This window comes from Neodothiora populina (assembly GCF_041146345.1).
Source record: "Neodothiora populina strain CPC 39397 chromosome Unknown canker_contig_16, whole genome shotgun sequence".
Classification (NCBI taxonomy): domain Eukaryota; kingdom Fungi; phylum Ascomycota; class Dothideomycetes; order Dothideales; family Dothioraceae; genus Neodothiora; species Neodothiora populina.
This window is the reverse complement of record NW_027191409.1, coordinates 1,542,915-1,560,768: the sequence shown is the minus strand read 5'-3', so window position 1 is coordinate 1,560,768 and position 17,854 is coordinate 1,542,915. Positions and strand designations below refer to the sequence as shown.

Below are 17,854 nucleotides of genomic sequence, written 5' to 3'. Positions count from 1 at the left end.
TCCTATCTACCTCTTTCTTTGGACATCACTCTTACGAGTGAGTGATCACTGGGACTCGCCAACGCACTCCTGGGCACGAGATCAGTTCGCGAGGCTACGATTCTGATCACACATTCACGCGGACGACGTCTCCAAGAACAATAATGACATGCGATTGTACGATGAAACAGTCAGCAACGATTGACAAGGACCACAACAAGGTTGAGCAAGAGAATGTTCCGCAACGACAATAGTTACACAAGGCGGAGAACAAACTGTAAATGAGCACGAACGGGCAGGACGATGGAACAGAAGGACACTTTACACGGCAAAGGCGGAACGACCCACTTTCGGCACGACAAGAGAACGGCAGCATGAGCAAAGAATAATTAATTCCGCAATACACTGAGATGAACAGGGCAGGGCGATACTGTACAAGGTAGGATAATGGATGCAGACGCAAAAGCAGAGGGCAAGTGCAAAAGGGAAGTGAGACTATTTCCAATACTGTTCCTCTTTTCCTGCATCCATTGGCTTCTGGGAGTTGGTCTTTTTTTCTCCTGCAACAGCTTTGCTCACAAAAAGATACCTATGTGGGATGATGTACTCCATTTTCTCTCGAATCCTTCGCTTTGGGAGTGTGGCGCTCTTTCTCCATTTTGATATATGGCAATGTACTTACAGGACTGGGGCGTCAATGGAGTTGGTGGTTACTAGATTTTTGTTTCGTTTTCATCTTTAATGTATTCTTACAGTCTTTCCTTGTCTCATCTGGACCTTCGATGTAACCTGACACTAATTGAGAAACATGATGTTGAAAACAGCAATACTGACACAATAGAACATGATTTACGTGTTCCTGCTAGCTCGGGAGCTCGACGTGATAGCAGCTGTGGCGTCAAAGCATCTGGGAGCTTGCTATGAAAACTAGCGGACTCGGCCATTAAGTATGGTATCAGCACACAATCACTCCAACGATGATCGGACTATTAACTGGCTGCGGAGTGCTGGATGAACATGTTTATTATAGCTGTGCAGTCGTCACGCTAACTCCGGTCTAAAAGCCGAGCCAAGACAAATATATTTATTACCTTGGATCTTGCGACTGCTCGATAACTTTTTTCCAATATAAGATTAACCAGGAATCGTGCAGTGCCATTTGTCTCGCAATCTGCACAATACCGATTCCCCGGTTGACTGTTAGCAGGTCTCGGTACAGACGCGAATACCGTGCGATTGTACTTTTTCTTAAGAGTTCCTCTGCTCGAACATTGGCCGTCATCTTGTTCTGGTGTTTTTGCCTTCTTCGTCTGGCTCGGCGAGCATATGTTGAGGAACAGTATATAAGATCCCGACACTTAGTGTAGCCTTTCTTTTCCTTGCATCACACACTAGCGAAGAGACCCGCTTCCTTTTCCGCATCATTGTGTGTCTCCGACAAAACAAAAATGTCAAACGCCAACCACATCTCGGCAGAACAGGCTGCACAAGCCATTGTCCTGCTGGACAGCAATCATGCAATCGCAAGTGACTACCTGTGGGGCATGGACGGCGACGTGCTGCCTCGTGCTGAATTCAAGGAGTACCTGAAGACCTCGTCGCGAGAAGAATACCTCGATCTGCTGAGAGGGCATCTGCCAGACGAGTGCGCGACGTTGGCGAGGAAGGCTGTCCGAGTGCAGGCCAAACTGCAAGAGAAGGGAAAGAGACTTGCCGGAGAGAGGATAGCCAAGGATATCGCACTTCAGTTCTTCGACGCATTGGATCTTGGGAAGAGTCAGGGATTGGAATTCACGCATGTTCAGAAAGCAATAAAGACATTGAACTTGTCCTCGACATCTACACTTAAAGATGCGGATCCCAAATCAGCAGAACAGAAGATCTCGGCTGGATCACCAGAGCAGAGCAAAAAGGATGAGGCTTCACAATCTGCTCAGCCTGAAGCGAATAAATCTTTGAGTAGGAAGGAGCGTCGTCAAAAAGCTTTCCAAGCGGCCCAGAAGAAGTTACAACAGGCAGGAGGCAAAGACTCGAATGAAGGACAGACCAGCGAGAGTCCTCAGAAGACATCAAAATCGGGCGAGGATCACCAGTTGGCCGACATCCCGAATAAGAAGCGAAAGCACGATGCGATTTCCGTGGCTGAGGGAGACCAATCGAAAGACACCACACCAGCACGATTGACCAAGAGGCAACGAAAGTCACAACGTCGCCGGGAGGCTCGTCTCGCTCGAGAATCGCTCGTAGCACGCGATACGGCTCTCGTAGACAAAGTCAATGGGCATACCGAGGAGACCGTCACGGCCGAGACACCACAGACCGCTGATCCTACTACCCCAGTAGCGAAGAAGCAGCCAAATGGTGTATCAGAATCGGAACATGAACCCGTTTCCAACCCTCTTTCTGAGTCCCCTAGCCCGTCTACTCCCGCTGATATCGAGGAGAAGCAAGCAGTAAAGTCATCGGAGGTTGTCCCCGCATCTGCTGTAAGGAAAGCAAGGAAACGTCATGTGAAGAAAAAGCAAAAGGCAAAGCAGCAACCCCAATCTCAAGCACTGCTGTCTAACGGCGAAGGTCAGAAACCTGAACCCGAGGAATCGCATCAGGTACTGTCTACACCTGCATATATCCCACCAAACACAGAACTTCGCAACGAACCTGATAATCCCGCCAGTACCCCTCCGCAAGCAAGCCAGACCGAGAAGGCAACGCCTCTTCCCCCGACTCGCACATCACTGCCTAAGCTCGAACCTAAGGTTTGGGTGCGCCTACCGCTGCAAGTGAAGCCTTTGTCTCCACCGTTGCACTCATCTCTACGTGGTCGCAAGGACTCAGAGTCCAGTGTATCGGATGAGGCCTCCGAAGCTGGACTACAGAATGGAAGCTCGCCAGCTCTTGCAAAGTCTCCCAGCAATAGAGCACCGGAAAGATACTCCGAGAGCGATGCTGAAAGTACATGTGAGGACTCAGTCGATTCTGGTGGGCCCCCAATCCCAGACTCCGTGTGCAAAGCCGAAAGTGCGAACTTTACTTCAGCGATTCAAAAGCCTGAACATTCTGATCGTAACTTTGGTTTCAGCGGGCTCGTTAACCACAAACCCATCCAGTCATCGCCATTCAGCATCTCAAGGTTTGCATCCCTGACGGTAACGAGGAACCTATCTGGTCGCACAAGTCTAGGCTTCGGCAGTATCTCACACGGTGTATCAAGCCTCGCCTCTCTTCACCGTACTCCTGTGAAAACGACCAGTATACCGACAGTCACAAGTAACCATGACCCTAGAGATGCACTGAAGAACCTCAACAAGTTTCTCAATAATGGCAATAGCAGTGATGAGAGTGAGTCTGAGGATGAAGATAGTGACAGTAGCTCTGACGATGGCCATGTCGCTCCGGTACGGTCCACGCCTTCGTTGAAACAAATCAGCCAAAAGGAGCCACGACCAAGTGAGAATGTCGACAATGCCGGACCGAACAATGCATCCGATCGATTGGAGGAGTCGGTAGTTCCCACATCTAAGCAGGACAGTAGCAAGAGCGAGCACATTGAGGCTGGTAGTCCTGGAGAAGAGAGACCGGATAGCACTCCAAGCACGGCGCTCAAGCGAACACGGTCCTTCGAAGCTTTCCATAAAGAGGCCGTCCAACCATCTCAAGAGCCCAGCCCCAGCCCTGAAATCCCCGATCTACCGAAGTTGATGGATCAGGGTGGCTATGTGCCTCAGATACTTGATGGAGGCTACACAAGTTCCCATGCATCTAGCGCCAACAACATTAGCGCAGACTCTCGTCATCCTAGCAGCGAAATGGAGATCGACCTTTTGAGTCCATTCAAGGACCCCAATCCAGATCAAGCGTCAGCCGAAGGTATCGTTCGTCCATCAGAAATTCTCGAGTACTCGTCCTCACCACCTTTCAAGGGCGCACCATCGTCGGACATTGAACAACAAATGCAACTGGATCCAGTGGATGATTCTTCGGATGAAGTGGGAGCAAATCCTCGATCCGGCCCTGTAGATCAGATTGGCAGTGATGTCTCCACAGACGACGACGAGGTCATGTCCGAAACAGAAATTCAATCGATCAAGTCCAACGAGCATCGAAATACTCGTAGGAGATCCCACGATTCCTACAGCAATATTGGCCAGCCTTCGGAACATAATACAGAAGACGACCAGATCATGGCGAGTTCACAACTGCTCGGTGAGGCCCGAGCGGGTCCTTTGTGGCCTAGTGAAACTGTTGTGCAGCCAATTCCGTCTGATAACCATGACACTCCCTTGGAAACATCTGTTGCTCGTAGCATACCAGAAGCTCCTAAGCTGGTCGATGAAGGAAGCCCAATTGATGATGAATATTCTGGGGAGTCAGATGCATCTGATGAATCTCTTACTCCAGTGTCAGCAAGAGACGATGGAGCAGAACCGAGTGAAGTGGCAGATGCAAATGACGGTGACGAGGACGAGAAGAAAGACAGCGGCAGTGAAGATGGTGACATGGATCCCGGAAATAATGATGACGCAACGTCTCAGGGCTCTGATGCATCTGATCATGCTCCAGACTCTCCCTCGTCTGTGGAATGGGATGTACACGAAAGCATTGGGGAGTCTGAGGAAGAAGATGAACTCCCAGCTGCATCATCAGTCCAGAAACGCAAGGCCACGGGGACGACTCCACGGCACTTTCCCGCTAGCCCCGAGAAAAAGAAAGCCAAGCGAGTCGCAGGTGTCTCCTCGGTACCCTTTCCAAAGCTATCGGCTCCTCGCTTCGGTATTATTCAAGAGAGATTATGCGGGAATCCCTTTCAGATGCTTTGCGCCGTGCTGTTCCTGAACAAGACCAACGGTCGCGTCGCGAGAGATACCATAATGCAGGTGCTCGAGAAATGGCCGACCCCTGAAGCGCTGTCGCAAGCCGATCCCAAGGAACTTCTTGGCATGATCGAGAAACTCGGTCTGCAGAATGAGCGAACCAAGAAACTAATCAAGCTGGCCGAGATATTCGTCGACGATCCACCGCGAAAAGCAAGGCGTCATCGCACGCTTCATTACCCTCAGCCTGAGGACGGCAAGCGAATTAAAGACGGCAAGAAGACCAGTCCCAAACAGATCGTGGAAGAAGACTCGGACGAGATTGATGGCTTCCTCGAAATCGGACATTTGTACGGCGCTGGGCCCTATGCTTGGGACAGCTGGCGCATCTTCTGCCGAGACGTATTGCGTGGTGTCGCAGAAGGGTATAATGGAGAAGGCGTAGAAGGATATAATATCGTCGGCTCCAAATCTCAGTGTACTTTTGAGCCCGAATGGAAGCGTGTAGTACCAAAAGACAAAGAACTGCGAGCCTGTCTGCGATGGATGTGGCTCCGAGAAGGCTGGGACTGGGACCCATTGACTGGCGAAAAGGTGCCTGCGTCCGTACAGAAGATGAGAGCAGCCTCTCAGGGTATCGCCGAGTGGACCGAGCCCGTGGTCGTCGACCCTCATGGTGTCGAGGCGCCGGAGAAGATGTCTGAGCAACAGAGCGGTCCTGAGGCACTTCGTCCAGGCGTCTCCCAGGAGGTTGTGGTGGACACCATCGAGCAGCCCCAGCAAAGCGTCCAAGACAGCACGACTGAAGAAGTTCCAGCCGTCGCAAGATTGACTCGAAGCAGAGCTGCTGCTGCTATTACTGGAGCGGCAGCGTCTGCTACGAAGAAGCCAGCCGCAGCAACACAAGCTTCTACAGTACAAGACATAAAACAAGAACCTACTTCGACTCCAAGACCGCAAAGAACAACAAAAGCCCCCGAGTCCTCGCTCCCGACATCAACTATGCCCGCTCCTGCATCTCGCAGTTACAAGAAACGCAAACTCCAAGACGCAGATCCAGACGCAGAGTCTGAACATCCCGTCGCCAAGCTCGCGCGTACAGGTTCAACACCACAGCACAGCAGAGAGAAAAACGGAAATAACGCATCCTCTCCAGCCCTCAGTCCTCGATCGATCCGAAAGCTCAAAGCACAGTATATCGCAGAGTACAAGGCTTCGCAATCTCAGAAGGCTATCGAGTCGTCGTCGTCGTCGTCGCCGTTGGTGCGGAGGAAGATGCTGCCGCCAGGAGCAGCAGCAGCAGCAGCAGCAGCAGAGGACATGGCGTCGTTGTCTCCGTCATCGGCTAGTGGGATACGCACTGCGACGGGAAGGACTAGAGGCGATGAGTTGGCGGATGGCCCTGGTGTTGCTGCTGCTGCTGCTGTTGATGCTGGAACAGCTAGTGCAGAAGCCTCGAGCGATCCGATATCAGCAGCATCAGGGGAAGCATCAGGCCCAGGGAGAGTAGCATCATCAGGAGGAGCACGGAAAGAGATGCAAGACAAGCCCAAAGCGGCAGTCGAGATGACGCCCCGCCGAGCAGGCCTAAGGCCGCGAATGAGATAGATAGTTCCATAGGAGATCAATAATGCAACAAGCAGTGAATCAGACATTTGATACATGACCTACTATACTAGGCAAATAAGATACAAAAACCCAGAAGAAATCCAAAGGTGTGATTTACTGATGATATCATAATGTTCAGCTCCTCGGAAACTGTGCGTAGAGGCAAAAAGGGAATAAATGTTCTGCGTAGTTGTTTGAAGTATTCGAGGTTGTGGGGGGGGGGGTTCTGTACCTGCCACTTTTGAGATTGCAACCTTCGGACTTGGTCTTTGCGCGTCTGTACCTTGCTCATGCCATTTTCTTTTCAAGTGAGAAGTTCAGTCGTTTGTCATCTGCCACTTCTCGATTTCTCGGATAAAGGTATATATAATAGTACATCTCTCGAGTCCACAAGGTGTCCTTCTTTCGTGACACCCTTTTGATGGTGGAGACGATGATGGCAGCATAGCTTTCCTTTAGCTGGTTTCTTTTAGGCCAAACGATGGATGCATTAAAACAGAGTCTATGCCGTCTGAGTGCCATACCCCCTGATGCTCTCTGCAAAAGCCCAGCTCTGGTTCTCCAATTGCTCATTCTCCTTCAGGTCGACCTTGGTCTCCTTGTCCACGACAGCGATGGAGTAATTGTCCAGACTCCTTGCGTCGCGATAGAACAGAACCTTCATGCACTCCTTGACGGCCTTGACGGCATCCTCCTTACTCAATGCAGCGGCGGCATTTTCGTCGGCGACAGCTCTTCGCAGGATGGGTTGAGCCAAGTGAGCGCCGAATCCGGTGGCGAGAGTTGGAGCAGAAAAGGTTGTTCCGAGAAGATCGGCAGATGCGAGAAAGGGCTTTCCCTCGTCATCGATTCCGGCGACGAGGATGGCATTCCACAAGGGATTGAAGTCGGAGCGGCGCTTGTACATGACTTTGCTGATGTAGGTGTGAAGGTTCTTTGCGCTGAGGGCGGTGCGTTCGTCCGAGTCGCTGTAGTTTTGCTCGACGCTGAGCGTGTTCAGCAGACGGTCTAGGTATTGCATGTCCGAGACGTCGCCTCCGAAACCGACGACGGCCTGGTTATTGAACTTGTGCAGACGCTTGACATCGGTGAAGCGTGCGAGCGAGCCATATGATGCTGTTCCAGGGGTTAGTTTGATAGTCGCATTGCAGAAGGTACAAAGACTGACCGAGGTTGTCTGCTGCGATGACCACGCCAGTGCTGTACTTGACTGCTATTACCGAGGTTCCAGTGACGATGGGGGATTGTGTGTGTTGAATGGGACCGCCGTTTGCAAAGTGCGAGTGATCGTAGGCGCCGTAAACATCATCTCTGGGCTGTGACGAAGGTCAGTATCGTTGTCGGACGAATGGCAAGAGGAAACACTTACACGACCCCAGGCGTGAGGGAAGTGGTTCATGATGGAATGTGATGGGTGCAAGGTAGATCAAGCTCGAGAGGCGACGCAGTAGACGATGCAGCTGTCTTTTGTTTATTGACCAGAAAGCTTATGACTTTGATGGCAGAGTCTCTCTTGAGATGGCGACGAGATGGAAGATGAACAGAAGTGGGGGTGGAATAATCGATGTAATGCTATGTCTACGGTATGGAATGTCTCCCAAGACAGGCAGGCACTTGTGACGCGGTTAAGCTTCCTACAGACTACAGACAGCAGGTGCAGCTACATCCACGACTCAGGCCTCCGTCGTCAATCTCGCCGCCGTGACTCGCACCAGACTTGCTTACCTCCGACCTCCGACCTCCGACCTCCGACCTCCGACGGACGGAATAGTCGACGGCGGAACTTTCTCAAGATTCCATCATCCATTTGATTGTTGATTACTCTGCAAACCTCGCATAATCTATACACCAGCAACAACCTACTCACACACCATGTCCTCGTCAGACGCAGCGACCGAGAGATGTCCAGTCGACCACAAGACCCGGCAGGCTTGGCTGGACAAGGCCCGGGAAGCCAATGCTGCCAAAACACCGCCGCCGCCGCCGCCTCCGCACGCTACGCCTACCAATGTCGCCGTCTCGGGCCCTACTCGCTGGTCTCTCGATGTCGGTCGCGAGGTGCCCATCCATGCGCCGCCTCCGGCTCAGAAGCCTCCAGTCCGCTTGTTCAAGATGAAGGGTCTCGGTACCGATCGCGAAGTCTCCACCATTCCCCGGGCTCAGACAACTTATGGACATGATGCGGCTACGAGTACGCACGCTCCCGCAAACCACGAGCAAGACACCGGAGCAGACAAGGAGAGTGGCCGATGGGTCTATCCTTCCGAGCAAATGTTCTTCGAGGCCATGAAGCGCAAGAATTTCGATCCTGATACCGAGGACATGAAGAGCATAGTGCCTATTCACAATGCCGTCAACGAGCGCGCCTGGGTGGAAATCAAGAAGTGGGAAGCCGGTCGTGGCTCCGAAGCGTAAGGGCATCGTCTTCCCAGCGTGTAGCTGTCGACAAGCTAACATCCGTCTCAGATGCGGTGGTCCCAAACTCGTCTCCTTCCGTGGCGACTCGAGCGCTCTGACGCCGAGGGCGCGCATGAACTCTCTGCTCGGCTACACCAAGCCTTTCGACCGCCATGACTGGGTTGTCGACCGCTGCGGGACCCAGGTCGAGTATGTCATAGACTTCTATGCCGGCAAGAACGAGGGCAAGAGCGGAAAGGCGCTCAACTTCTATCTCGACGTCCGACCCAAGTTCAACACGCTCGAGGGCGTCAAGATGCGCATTGCTCACGTCTTTGGTCTCTGATGCATAACTTCAAGTCCTGATGAATAATCACCGACGACCCCGGTCCCTCCTGTCTCGATCATGGTATCTGCCAGCGTCCCTCGGCGCCTTGTCGTCGAAACGGCTCCTCTTCGCCTCGGGCCTGTCGCTGTCTGCCGCCCTCTTTGCAGGCACAAAATCGACCGCTTCCCTGACAGATTTTGAGATCTCTTCTTCCTTTCTCCTAGCGATGCGCTCATGTTCTTTGACGAGCTCGTCCGCATAAGCCCATTCGGGGAACTCGGCGGGGACGGCCAGCGCCTCAGGCAGAGCGGAAGCATATTGGTCTCGCTCACTGATGCCAGCAAAGTCCATGAGCTTGGCGAGTAGTCCCGGATTGCGTAAAGCGGCAGATTGGTGTAATCGTTGGTTGAAGTGCACTCCCTTCTTTTTCAGTTCGAGAAAGCGCGTGAATTTGGCTGTGGTTGCGGCGGGCGGCGTGCCTGGCGGTGACGGAGGAATGTCGAAGTTGGGCACGGGTGGCATTGTCAGGTTCCGCAGCAGGAGTCGGTTGGTGGTGTATGGAGAAGTCGGGGGTTGCGCATCCTCGTCGTCGTCCTCGGCCAGGTCTGTCATGTCGTCTGGTAGATGCTCTGGCATTGCTGCCGGACCGGCCGCAGGTCCCAGGGCTGGTCCCACGGTTGGAGCAGCTGGCTCCGGTCGTGCCTCTGGCGATGTGTCGAATGCAGGCTGCTTGCCTGTGGATCACTGTATCAATAGAATGTACATATAAAGAAAGCAATGTAGACAGCGACATGTAACACCATTTGATTTAACACTCTCACTCTGTTCCTCTGGCTCCTCTGCAACCTGGGCCGGGGATATTTATTAGCAGCTATCCGCCCCTTGACTTTGGTTCTGATACAGCGCTTACCTTTATCGACTGCTGCGCTGGTGCTGATAGTGGTGGCTGAGTGGGAGTGCCGTCTTCCTCGTCGCTGCTGCTCGCATAGTCTGCCAGGCCCAGCGCGCTCATCTTGATCTCTGAAAGGAACCTGCTGAATAGTGATGTCGCAATACTCAAGATCGATTTGAAGGTAGGAGAAGTCTAATTACTCCGAGGTTTGGTTTCGTGTTGGCAACGAATCGGTGGCAGGTTGCGTATGGCGGAGGTCCAAAAAGCGACTTTCTGGTGTGACTACCCCACGATCTAGACAGAGCGAGCACCTTCCCGTTCTCTGACCTTGAGCATTGCTGTACCTGCCTAGATTGATAATCAATACATCGCCGCCACACTTTTGTCGCTACATCCAACATCTCATGATCTGCGCACTTACGATATCGTCGAGAAGAAGCCGACTTTGATTAAATCAACACAATCACACACACAAACATGGATCCTCCGCCTCCTCCCTCAGAGGCACCACCACCTCCACCGCCGCCGCCGCCGCCAGACATGTCATCGCTACCACCAGCGCCCGTCGACAATGCGCCTCCTCCTCCGCCTCCGCCGCCATCAGATCCCGTGGAAAGCATAGGACCGGAGATGCCCATAAAACAAAAGGGCTGGGCATCGGCCAAACCCAAGAGTCAACCTCTCAGCATCGAAGACATCCTGGCCAAGAAGAAGGCTGCCGACGAGGCAGCAAAGAAGGTACGAAATAAACCCCAACCAATCTATCGTCCGACCACGAGTTTACGTTTGTCATTTTCTCGTCGCCGTGCGCTGCCATTACACTTACTGACTGAAGCAAACTCACAGCCCAAGTTCTTGTCGAGAGCTGAACGAGAGAGAATCGCACTGGAAAAGCGCCAAAGGGAGGTTGCAGAACAGAGAAGGAGAGAAGAAGCAGAACACCCGGCGACAAACGGACACTCTAAAGGATACTCAAATGGAACCAATGGGGCCTCTATGGGTCGCGTGAACACAGGCCAGAGCAGGGACATGGACGGTCGGCCTGCCATTCCTACCGGTCCACGCGCACAGAGAGACAGAGCTCCACCCACTGGCCCTGCCTCGATGAGACAGAGAGAGCAGCGACACAACAAAGGCTACGACATGCAACCCCCTCGACCACCAAAGGATACCGCCATTGTGAACGGGCCACAGAGCAAAAAGGGCGCCAACTCGCAGGACACCGAGGCTGCTCAGATCCGGCAGCGATACATGGGCGCCGAGCAGAGTACATCAAACTTCTCTGCAAAGAAGAAACGGAAGAGGACGACGGAAAAGAAGTTCAATTTCGAGTGGAATGCCGAGGAGGACACGAGTGCGGATCACAATCCTCTGTATGCCAACCGACAGGACACCATCTCATTCGGCAGGGGCAAGCTGGGTGGCTTTGCCGAGGACGACGACTTCGCGATCGCGACCAAATACGCAAAGGTTCTCGAAGCACGCGACCCCGAAGCCGGCAAGCAACGCGCACAACAGATCCTCGACATGGAGCGACGGCGACGAGAGGCCGAGAGCAGGAACGGCCTGGACAAACACTGGAGCGAGAAGAGATTGGACCAGATGCGCGAGAGAGACTGGCGCATCATGAAAGAAGACTTCAATATCAGCACAAAGGGCGGGTCGATACCCAACCCCATGCGCAACTGGGCCGAGGCAAATCTACCGAAACGTCTCATGGAAATCGTCGAGGAAGTCGGTTACGAGACCCCTTCGGCTGTCCAGAGAGCTGCCATCCCCATTGCACTGCAATCTCGCGATCTGATCGGTGTTGCCGTCACTGGTTCCGGAAAAACTGCTGCTTTCTTGCTTCCCTTGCTTGTTTATATCTCTGAATTGCCCGCGCTGGATGACTACACCAAGAACGACGGTCCTTATGCCATCATTCTCGCACCCACCCGTGAGTTGGCGCAACAGATCGAACTCGAAGCCAAGAAGTTCGCTACGCCCTTGGGCTTTACTTGTGTTTCTATTGTTGGTGGTCACTCGATCGAAGAACAGGCTTACAACCTGCGCAACGGTGCCGAAATCATCATTGCTACGCCTGGTCGTCTGGTCGATTGTATCGAGCGTAGGGTGCTTGTGCTGTCACAATGCTGCTATGTCATCATGGACGAAGCCGATCGCATGATTGATTTGGGTTTCGAAGAACCCGTCAATAAGATCCTCGACGCCCTGCCTGTGGGCAACGAGAAACCTGACGATGAGACGGCAGAGAACAGTGCGGCCATGTCACGACACATCGGAGGCAAACACCGTTACCGCCAGACGATGATGTACACGGCAACCATGCCTGCCGCTGTCGAGCGCATCGCACGCAAGTACCTGCGTCGACCTGCCATTGTGACCATCGGAAACGTCGGCGAGGCTGTCGAGACAGTCGAACAGCGTGTCGAATTCGTCGCCGGCGAAGACAAGCGCAAGAAGCGTCTGCAAGAGATTCTGGCTTCGCGCGAGTTTGCGCCTCCCATCATCGTGTTCGTCAACATCAAACGCAACTGCGACGCCATCGCCCGCGATATCCAACGCATGGGATACTCTTCAGTCACCCTGCACGGATCCAAGACGCAAGAACAGCGTGAAGCCGCTCTCGCGAGTTTGCGCAACGGGCAGACCGACATTCTCGTCGCAACCGATCTCGCCGGTCGCGGAATCGATGTGCCGGATGTTTCTCTGGTTGTCAACTTCAACATGGCCACGAACATCGAGTCGTACACTCATCGTGTCGGTCGTACAGGTCGTGCCGGCAAGAGTGGTGTCGCCATTACCTTCTTGGGCAACGAGGATGCAGACGTCATGTATGACCTCAAACAGATGCTCAGCAAGAGTTCCATCTCGCGCGTGCCCGAGGAGTTGCGCAAGCATGAGGCGGCGCAGCAGAAGAGGACGAGGGGCCAACCTGGCGCCAAGGACCAGAGGCAGGTCGAGGAGAGTAGTGGATTTGGAGGTAAAGGTGGATGGGCTTAGACTCGATTATACTCTTTTGTATAGTCTGAGCCGGACAAGTATGTAGATGTCGAACGTCACTCGTAAGTGTAACATGTAGACGACTTCTTCCAATCATACCAGGTCATGAAAGATTTATTGGCGACTGCCTTCACAAACATTGTCCATCCCCCAAAGTGCAGCACCCCTGATGCCAGATTCCAGTGCTCAGTAATTGACTTTTATCCTGCTCTATCACCGCAGCACCTTCCAGCTCCTCTGTCCTCTGCATTTTTCACGTGTTCCCCAGCAGGTACTGCAGTGGTAGAGCAGGAGAAGAGATATTGTCTCGATTGAAGTATCCTAGCCGATCTATCCAGCCTCTGCAAAGTCATCTTTCAGTCCTCAAACCACCCCCTCTCGGTCCACTTCATCATGGACCCTCCGCATCCCTCTCCCTCACCATCCCCAGAATATGCTTATTCACAAACCACCCGCCCCTCTCCAGCTCCTCTCTACTCAAATACTTCGCGCCCCTGACCATGCCCAAACAAGTCCCACCTCTCTGCGCCGCCCCACAGAGACACTCAAAAGGCCTATCAAACGCCCACTCCGTACTCGGGTAAAAAAACGACAACTCATCCCCCTCGTTCAGATCCCGGTCTTTCACAACCCTGACTTCCATCTTCTCCGTGTCGATCTCCAGACTCGGGCTGCATGAGTGGTTGAGATATAACAGCGCCGAGTTGAGCTCGATGTGAGCGCTTCGAGACACCTGGACTGTCGAGTAGAGCTTTATGGGCGCCGGAGTCGAGGTCGTGATGGGGCTGAAGATGGAGGAGGCCGGGAGTGAGGTGGTGGATTTTAGAGCTAGGCCCGAGGATGGGTGGGTTGTATAGGTTGCGAGGGCAGAGAGGGAGTTGGTTGTTAGGGGGTAGGCGCCTTGTGGTGGGTCGGTTGGGTCGGGCATTGTTGCTTGGTGATTGGGTTGATATAGAGACAGAGAGGTGTGTATGTGTGTGCGGTTCACTTCAGCCGTTGCTCAGGAATGGCTTGACTCGTCAGGGTGTTGCCGTCGTAGATGCGCGCTCTTTTATCTCTCGTGCACACGAGTATGATGGTCCAACTCTCGACCTATGATAAGTCTCAATACAACAAAGACGAATGGAACAACCAGCTTCCAAGACCTCATAAACAAAACAATATAGACAAAACAGAAGAGTAAACAAAGAGGAACCTTGAGGTACAGATATACAGAAGTATATAAAGCATCCATATGCCCGGACCCACAACACAACCATACCCCGAAATCAACCTCGGGATCTTTTTTTTTTTTCATTTCTATCAACTAGCCGAATGCCAACATCCTAGGTATCCTTTTCCGCTGCTCGATGACAGCAACCTACAGTAAGCTACCTCTTAGGATTACTGCACCCTGTTTCTCCCAAGTATAGCACTGTATGCCATCATATCGTACAAGTAATCCAGCCATGTCCCCCATGACGAAGGTACCTTACCGTATGCAAGGTACAGTCGGGTAATTACCTACTGCAAGGCACCTTACCTTACCTACCTTGTGATACCCGGCGGTCGTCATACCCCCACAAAATGTGATTGTTTCCTGCTTTGCCCCTCACCTCCGCTTCTGTTTACCCCACTACTACTAGTAGAGGGTCGGTCCCTTGCTGTGCCTTGGCTTCGCTTGGATGTTTTGGAGGTACTACTGTACAGTACTTTACCTAGATGAGTGAGGTGAGGCATCGGTATAAGAGGGGACGACGTACTGTACCTTACTTACTTTATGCATCTTGCATTTGGTGCACAGATATACACATACAGGAGCGCTAGCACAGTAATCGAACAGACCGGCTGTACTAGGAACTTCAAAGCTCTGCGTGTCTACTCAGGTCGATAAACTATCCATGATCGCACTCGGTGAACAATTGAAGTATACCCGAATGGTTCGACCTATTCGAACAGTTCTTATAGAACCGTTTGACCAGTCGAGGGGAGTATTTCGTCTCCGAACAGAACGAGCAGCATAAGTGAATTGCTGTAGAGCGTGTAGACCGTTGTCACGCTTGGAGTGGGCTTGTAGTTACCGGTACTGGATCCAACACCACAGAGAAATGTGTGTAATCTTGAACTTGTATGTCGAAGTATCGCTTGTTTTGTCAGCTGTTCATCCATATTTGGATACACAGTGATGATAGTATATCTCCCGGAAGCGCCCCCCCTCCCCATTTGTTACCCCATTCTGGTATTCGAACAAAATGAAAATATGCAGCGCTGATGCGAAATCGCTATAGTGTATATGGCTCCCTGGTTGGCCCATTGCCCCGATAACACCTTTTGCAATGCAATGCAGAAAAGATGGAAAGAGAAAGTGTCGTATCCTTGCTCTTTCCTCGTCTTCTCTTTTTCTCTCCATAAGACCAAGCCACCTGCCAGTCTTCTCTCTCCTGGATTATGAAGTGGGAGCGATAGTGAGATGCCCTTCTTCGACCGTCAAGTTCTCCTCTGTATCGCGGACGACTCGCTCGCCCTTGGCGTTATACGAGGATTCAATCGAAGGACCCATCCCCTCGACGGCCAGCAGGATGGGCTTACCCACGAGTCAAAGACCATGACGTCTGTAGTAGCTGGAGACCAAGAACTGTTTCCTCACCTATCAGTATTCCTGCTTCTTATATAGAATCATAAGATGCCTGAAGATTGAAACGTACCGGCCAGCCGAGTACTGCTACGTAAAACGGAAAGTAGACCATTGCTGTCCTGCCGAATTTCGAGGCGAGGGCGGCATTGCTGTGTGCGTGCAGCGTCGCTCTGCCTGCTGTGCGGTTGAGGATCTGACTAGTCTGCGAGGCGCGGGTGATGGTGCGCATGAAGGCGCGGATGGGCGTTTGTGAGACCATGGTTGAGGGTTAGGAGTGTTGGTTGGTAGAGTTGATCTCGGATCTTATGTTGATGTTCGAAACAGATTGGAATTCTTTTGGGATGATGTATCACTCGTGTCTTAATGTTTTGTTGCTGCTGCGATGTGATAGTCACTGTTTGATGGGGATGATGTTGGAATTGCTATAGCTGATGATGATAAAAAAAAAAGAATCCTTCGAGAGGATGTTACCAGTCCGTTATATACAGACAAGACCTACCGAAAACATGTACGACTACTCTATAACATGCATGACCCATAATCATCAAACACACACGCAAGGTGCACACACACACACACACACACACACACACACACAGCACGAAATCTCCCAATCACCTGTTCCTCGGATCGGTATGGGCCAGAGCGGAGGGAAGGGCTAAAGATAAAGAAGAAACACTGATTGTTTCCATCACTCATGCGCGACATATTACAATATCACCAGACAATCTACTATAATAGGGCCCAGACATCCGGACGACGCGCTGCGGAAGCAACGACAAACCTGCGTTCGAAGGGGGTCCGGAGTATGGGGTGATGTGAGGTGAAGCCTTGACCTTTTCGGGTGGTGTGATGTACTGTATGCCAGGCTTACCTCACTGATCCGGGGCTATTTTTTTGCTGCTTTGCCCGTGCGTCGGTCGTCGAATGATTGTTTCCTTGCTTATTGATGTGAATCTGCGCGCGGAAGACGCGATCGGTAGTTTATCTGCTGCTGTTGCTATTGGGTGGTGGGTATGGTCGTGTACCTATAGTGGAGACGGAAGTGTTCTTCTCACGCAATGCGAGATTGCCAAGTGACCGCATCTGATTTCAGAGCCACGGAGAAGATGTCAAGGTAGAATATCCCGACTATATGCCTCTGCATTGCCGACTGTGAACATACATACCTTGTAGACCTGCATAGCAACTTCTCCTCCTCTCGTGTTAGGGACCAGATCACAGCAAGGAACAGAGCGAACATGTTCGTCATAGGATCTCCGTGCTGTTCGTCTCCACAGCGCCTTATCATGGACTGCATTCTCGCATAACCAAGTCAACACCCTGCCACCTGCTGCATGTTGTTTTCCGCTGAAAGCAATACCTCCAAGTCTGGTCTTCGACTTGTGTGTAACATGATTCCGTGTGCATACATAGGATCTGAAAATAATCAAGTCTGGTCCTCATCCTCGAACCCACAGGTATTCAATTGCTTCGCTTACTGAACACGGTCTGGTCATGAACAGGCATGTCACGATTTGGGTTCATATGTAGAGAGCACGACAGCCGCAAGTGAAGGTCGAGGGCGTCTTACTGTTCCTCACTCTTGTTTCGACAACAAAAACGCATATCTGGAATGTATGTCAGCCACTCGCAGGCGCATCCGGTATACATTCGATGTGCGTAAACAAAAAGAAAACCATCAGTAACGAAAGAAGATTCCGGCATGAGAACAGAGATACATATGTCTCGTCGTCTCACTGCCACAATAACACTCCTCTCGTTCCCGTGGATACAACCCTACAGAAATGGAGTGCGCCTGTTCAGCCACTTGAAGAGGCGAAAGTTTGGCAGTAATAGACAATAGTACACCAGTCGGAGCTGCGTGTGCACTCTCAGTCCAAGTCGGATGAAACACGCAAAGTTGAGCAAGATTGAGCCACTTCGTATGCCGTTGCTCCGAGCGAAGCTACTGTCAGTGGTAGGATACAGCATTGTTGGGCAACATACATTACTGTGTATTAGAGGAAGACTAGAGACATGGAGAAGAAGATGCCTCGGCAGCGGGGTAAATCAAGTGTGGGGAAGACGAGGGCGGTGCTATGCTTCTTATACACTTCATATAAACGTACGACCACCTTTTTATCGGGGGTACATGTATGGAAGAAGTAGTGGGATAATCCATCTCCATAACCTGATCTCTATCCATATTCTTCACTTGTAGCCACTTCTTCGGAGCC

General features: G+C 52.0%; 7 protein-coding genes across 8 annotated transcripts; 3 read left to right on the top strand and 4 right to left on the bottom strand.

Annotated features, from left to right (window-relative positions):
- Positions 1-1,427: 1,427 nt before the first annotated feature.
- Positions 1,428-6,398, top strand: AAFC00_003856 (uncharacterized protein; the record flags this gene model as incomplete). Its single annotated transcript, XM_069343394.1, has 1 exon — positions 1,428-6,398. One exon carries the CDS (start codon positions 1,428-1,430, stop codon positions 6,396-6,398), a length of 4,971 nt encoding a protein of 1,656 aa, XP_069201219.1.
- A 502-nt stretch (positions 6,399-6,900) lies between these two features.
- On the bottom strand, positions 6,901-7,797 carry AAFC00_003855 (uncharacterized protein; the record flags this gene model as incomplete). Its single annotated transcript, XM_069343393.1, has 3 exons — positions 6,901-7,514; positions 7,567-7,714; positions 7,768-7,797. 3 exons carry the CDS (start codon positions 7,795-7,797, stop codon positions 6,901-6,903), a joined length of 792 nt encoding a protein of 263 aa, XP_069201218.1.
- Positions 7,798-8,270: 473 nt separating this feature from the next.
- AAFC00_003854 (uncharacterized protein) lies at positions 8,271-9,141 on the top strand (the record flags this gene model as incomplete). The annotated part of the gene is made up of 2 exons (XM_069343392.1): positions 8,271-8,809; positions 8,865-9,141. The coding sequence occupies 2 exons, from the start codon at positions 8,271-8,273 to the stop codon at positions 9,139-9,141; spliced, it is 816 nt and encodes a 271-aa protein (XP_069201217.1).
- Positions 9,142-9,168: 27 nt separating this feature from the next.
- Positions 9,169-10,135, bottom strand: AAFC00_003853 (uncharacterized protein; the record flags this gene model as incomplete). 2 transcript variants are annotated; one of them, XM_069343389.1, is made up of 3 exons in its annotated part: positions 9,169-9,857; positions 9,915-9,969; positions 10,034-10,135. In XM_069343389.1, the coding sequence occupies 3 exons, from the start codon at positions 10,133-10,135 to the stop codon at positions 9,169-9,171; spliced, it is 846 nt and encodes a 281-aa protein (XP_069201215.1). The 2 variants fall into 2 exon arrangements, with proteins under 2 accessions (XP_069201215.1, XP_069201216.1); XM_069343390.1 differs by having other exon boundaries at positions 9,924-9,969.
- A 357-nt stretch (positions 10,136-10,492) lies between these two features.
- On the top strand, positions 10,493-13,021 carry AAFC00_003852 (uncharacterized protein; the record flags this gene model as incomplete). Its single annotated transcript, XM_069343388.1, has 2 exons — positions 10,493-10,753; positions 10,862-13,021. 2 exons carry the CDS (start codon positions 10,493-10,495, stop codon positions 13,019-13,021), a joined length of 2,421 nt encoding a protein of 806 aa, XP_069201214.1.
- A 391-nt stretch (positions 13,022-13,412) lies between these two features.
- Positions 13,413-13,949, bottom strand: AAFC00_003851 (uncharacterized protein; the record flags this gene model as incomplete). The annotated part of the gene is made up of 1 exon (XM_069343387.1): positions 13,413-13,949. One exon carries the CDS (start codon positions 13,947-13,949, stop codon positions 13,413-13,415), a length of 537 nt encoding a protein of 178 aa, XP_069201213.1.
- A 1,647-nt stretch (positions 13,950-15,596) lies between these two features.
- Positions 15,597-15,894, bottom strand: AAFC00_003850 (uncharacterized protein; the record flags this gene model as incomplete). The annotated part of the gene is made up of 2 exons (XM_069343386.1): positions 15,597-15,635; positions 15,706-15,894. The coding sequence occupies 2 exons, from the start codon at positions 15,892-15,894 to the stop codon at positions 15,597-15,599; spliced, it is 228 nt and encodes a 75-aa protein (XP_069201212.1).
- Between the last annotated feature and the right edge of the window lie 1,960 nt (positions 15,895-17,854).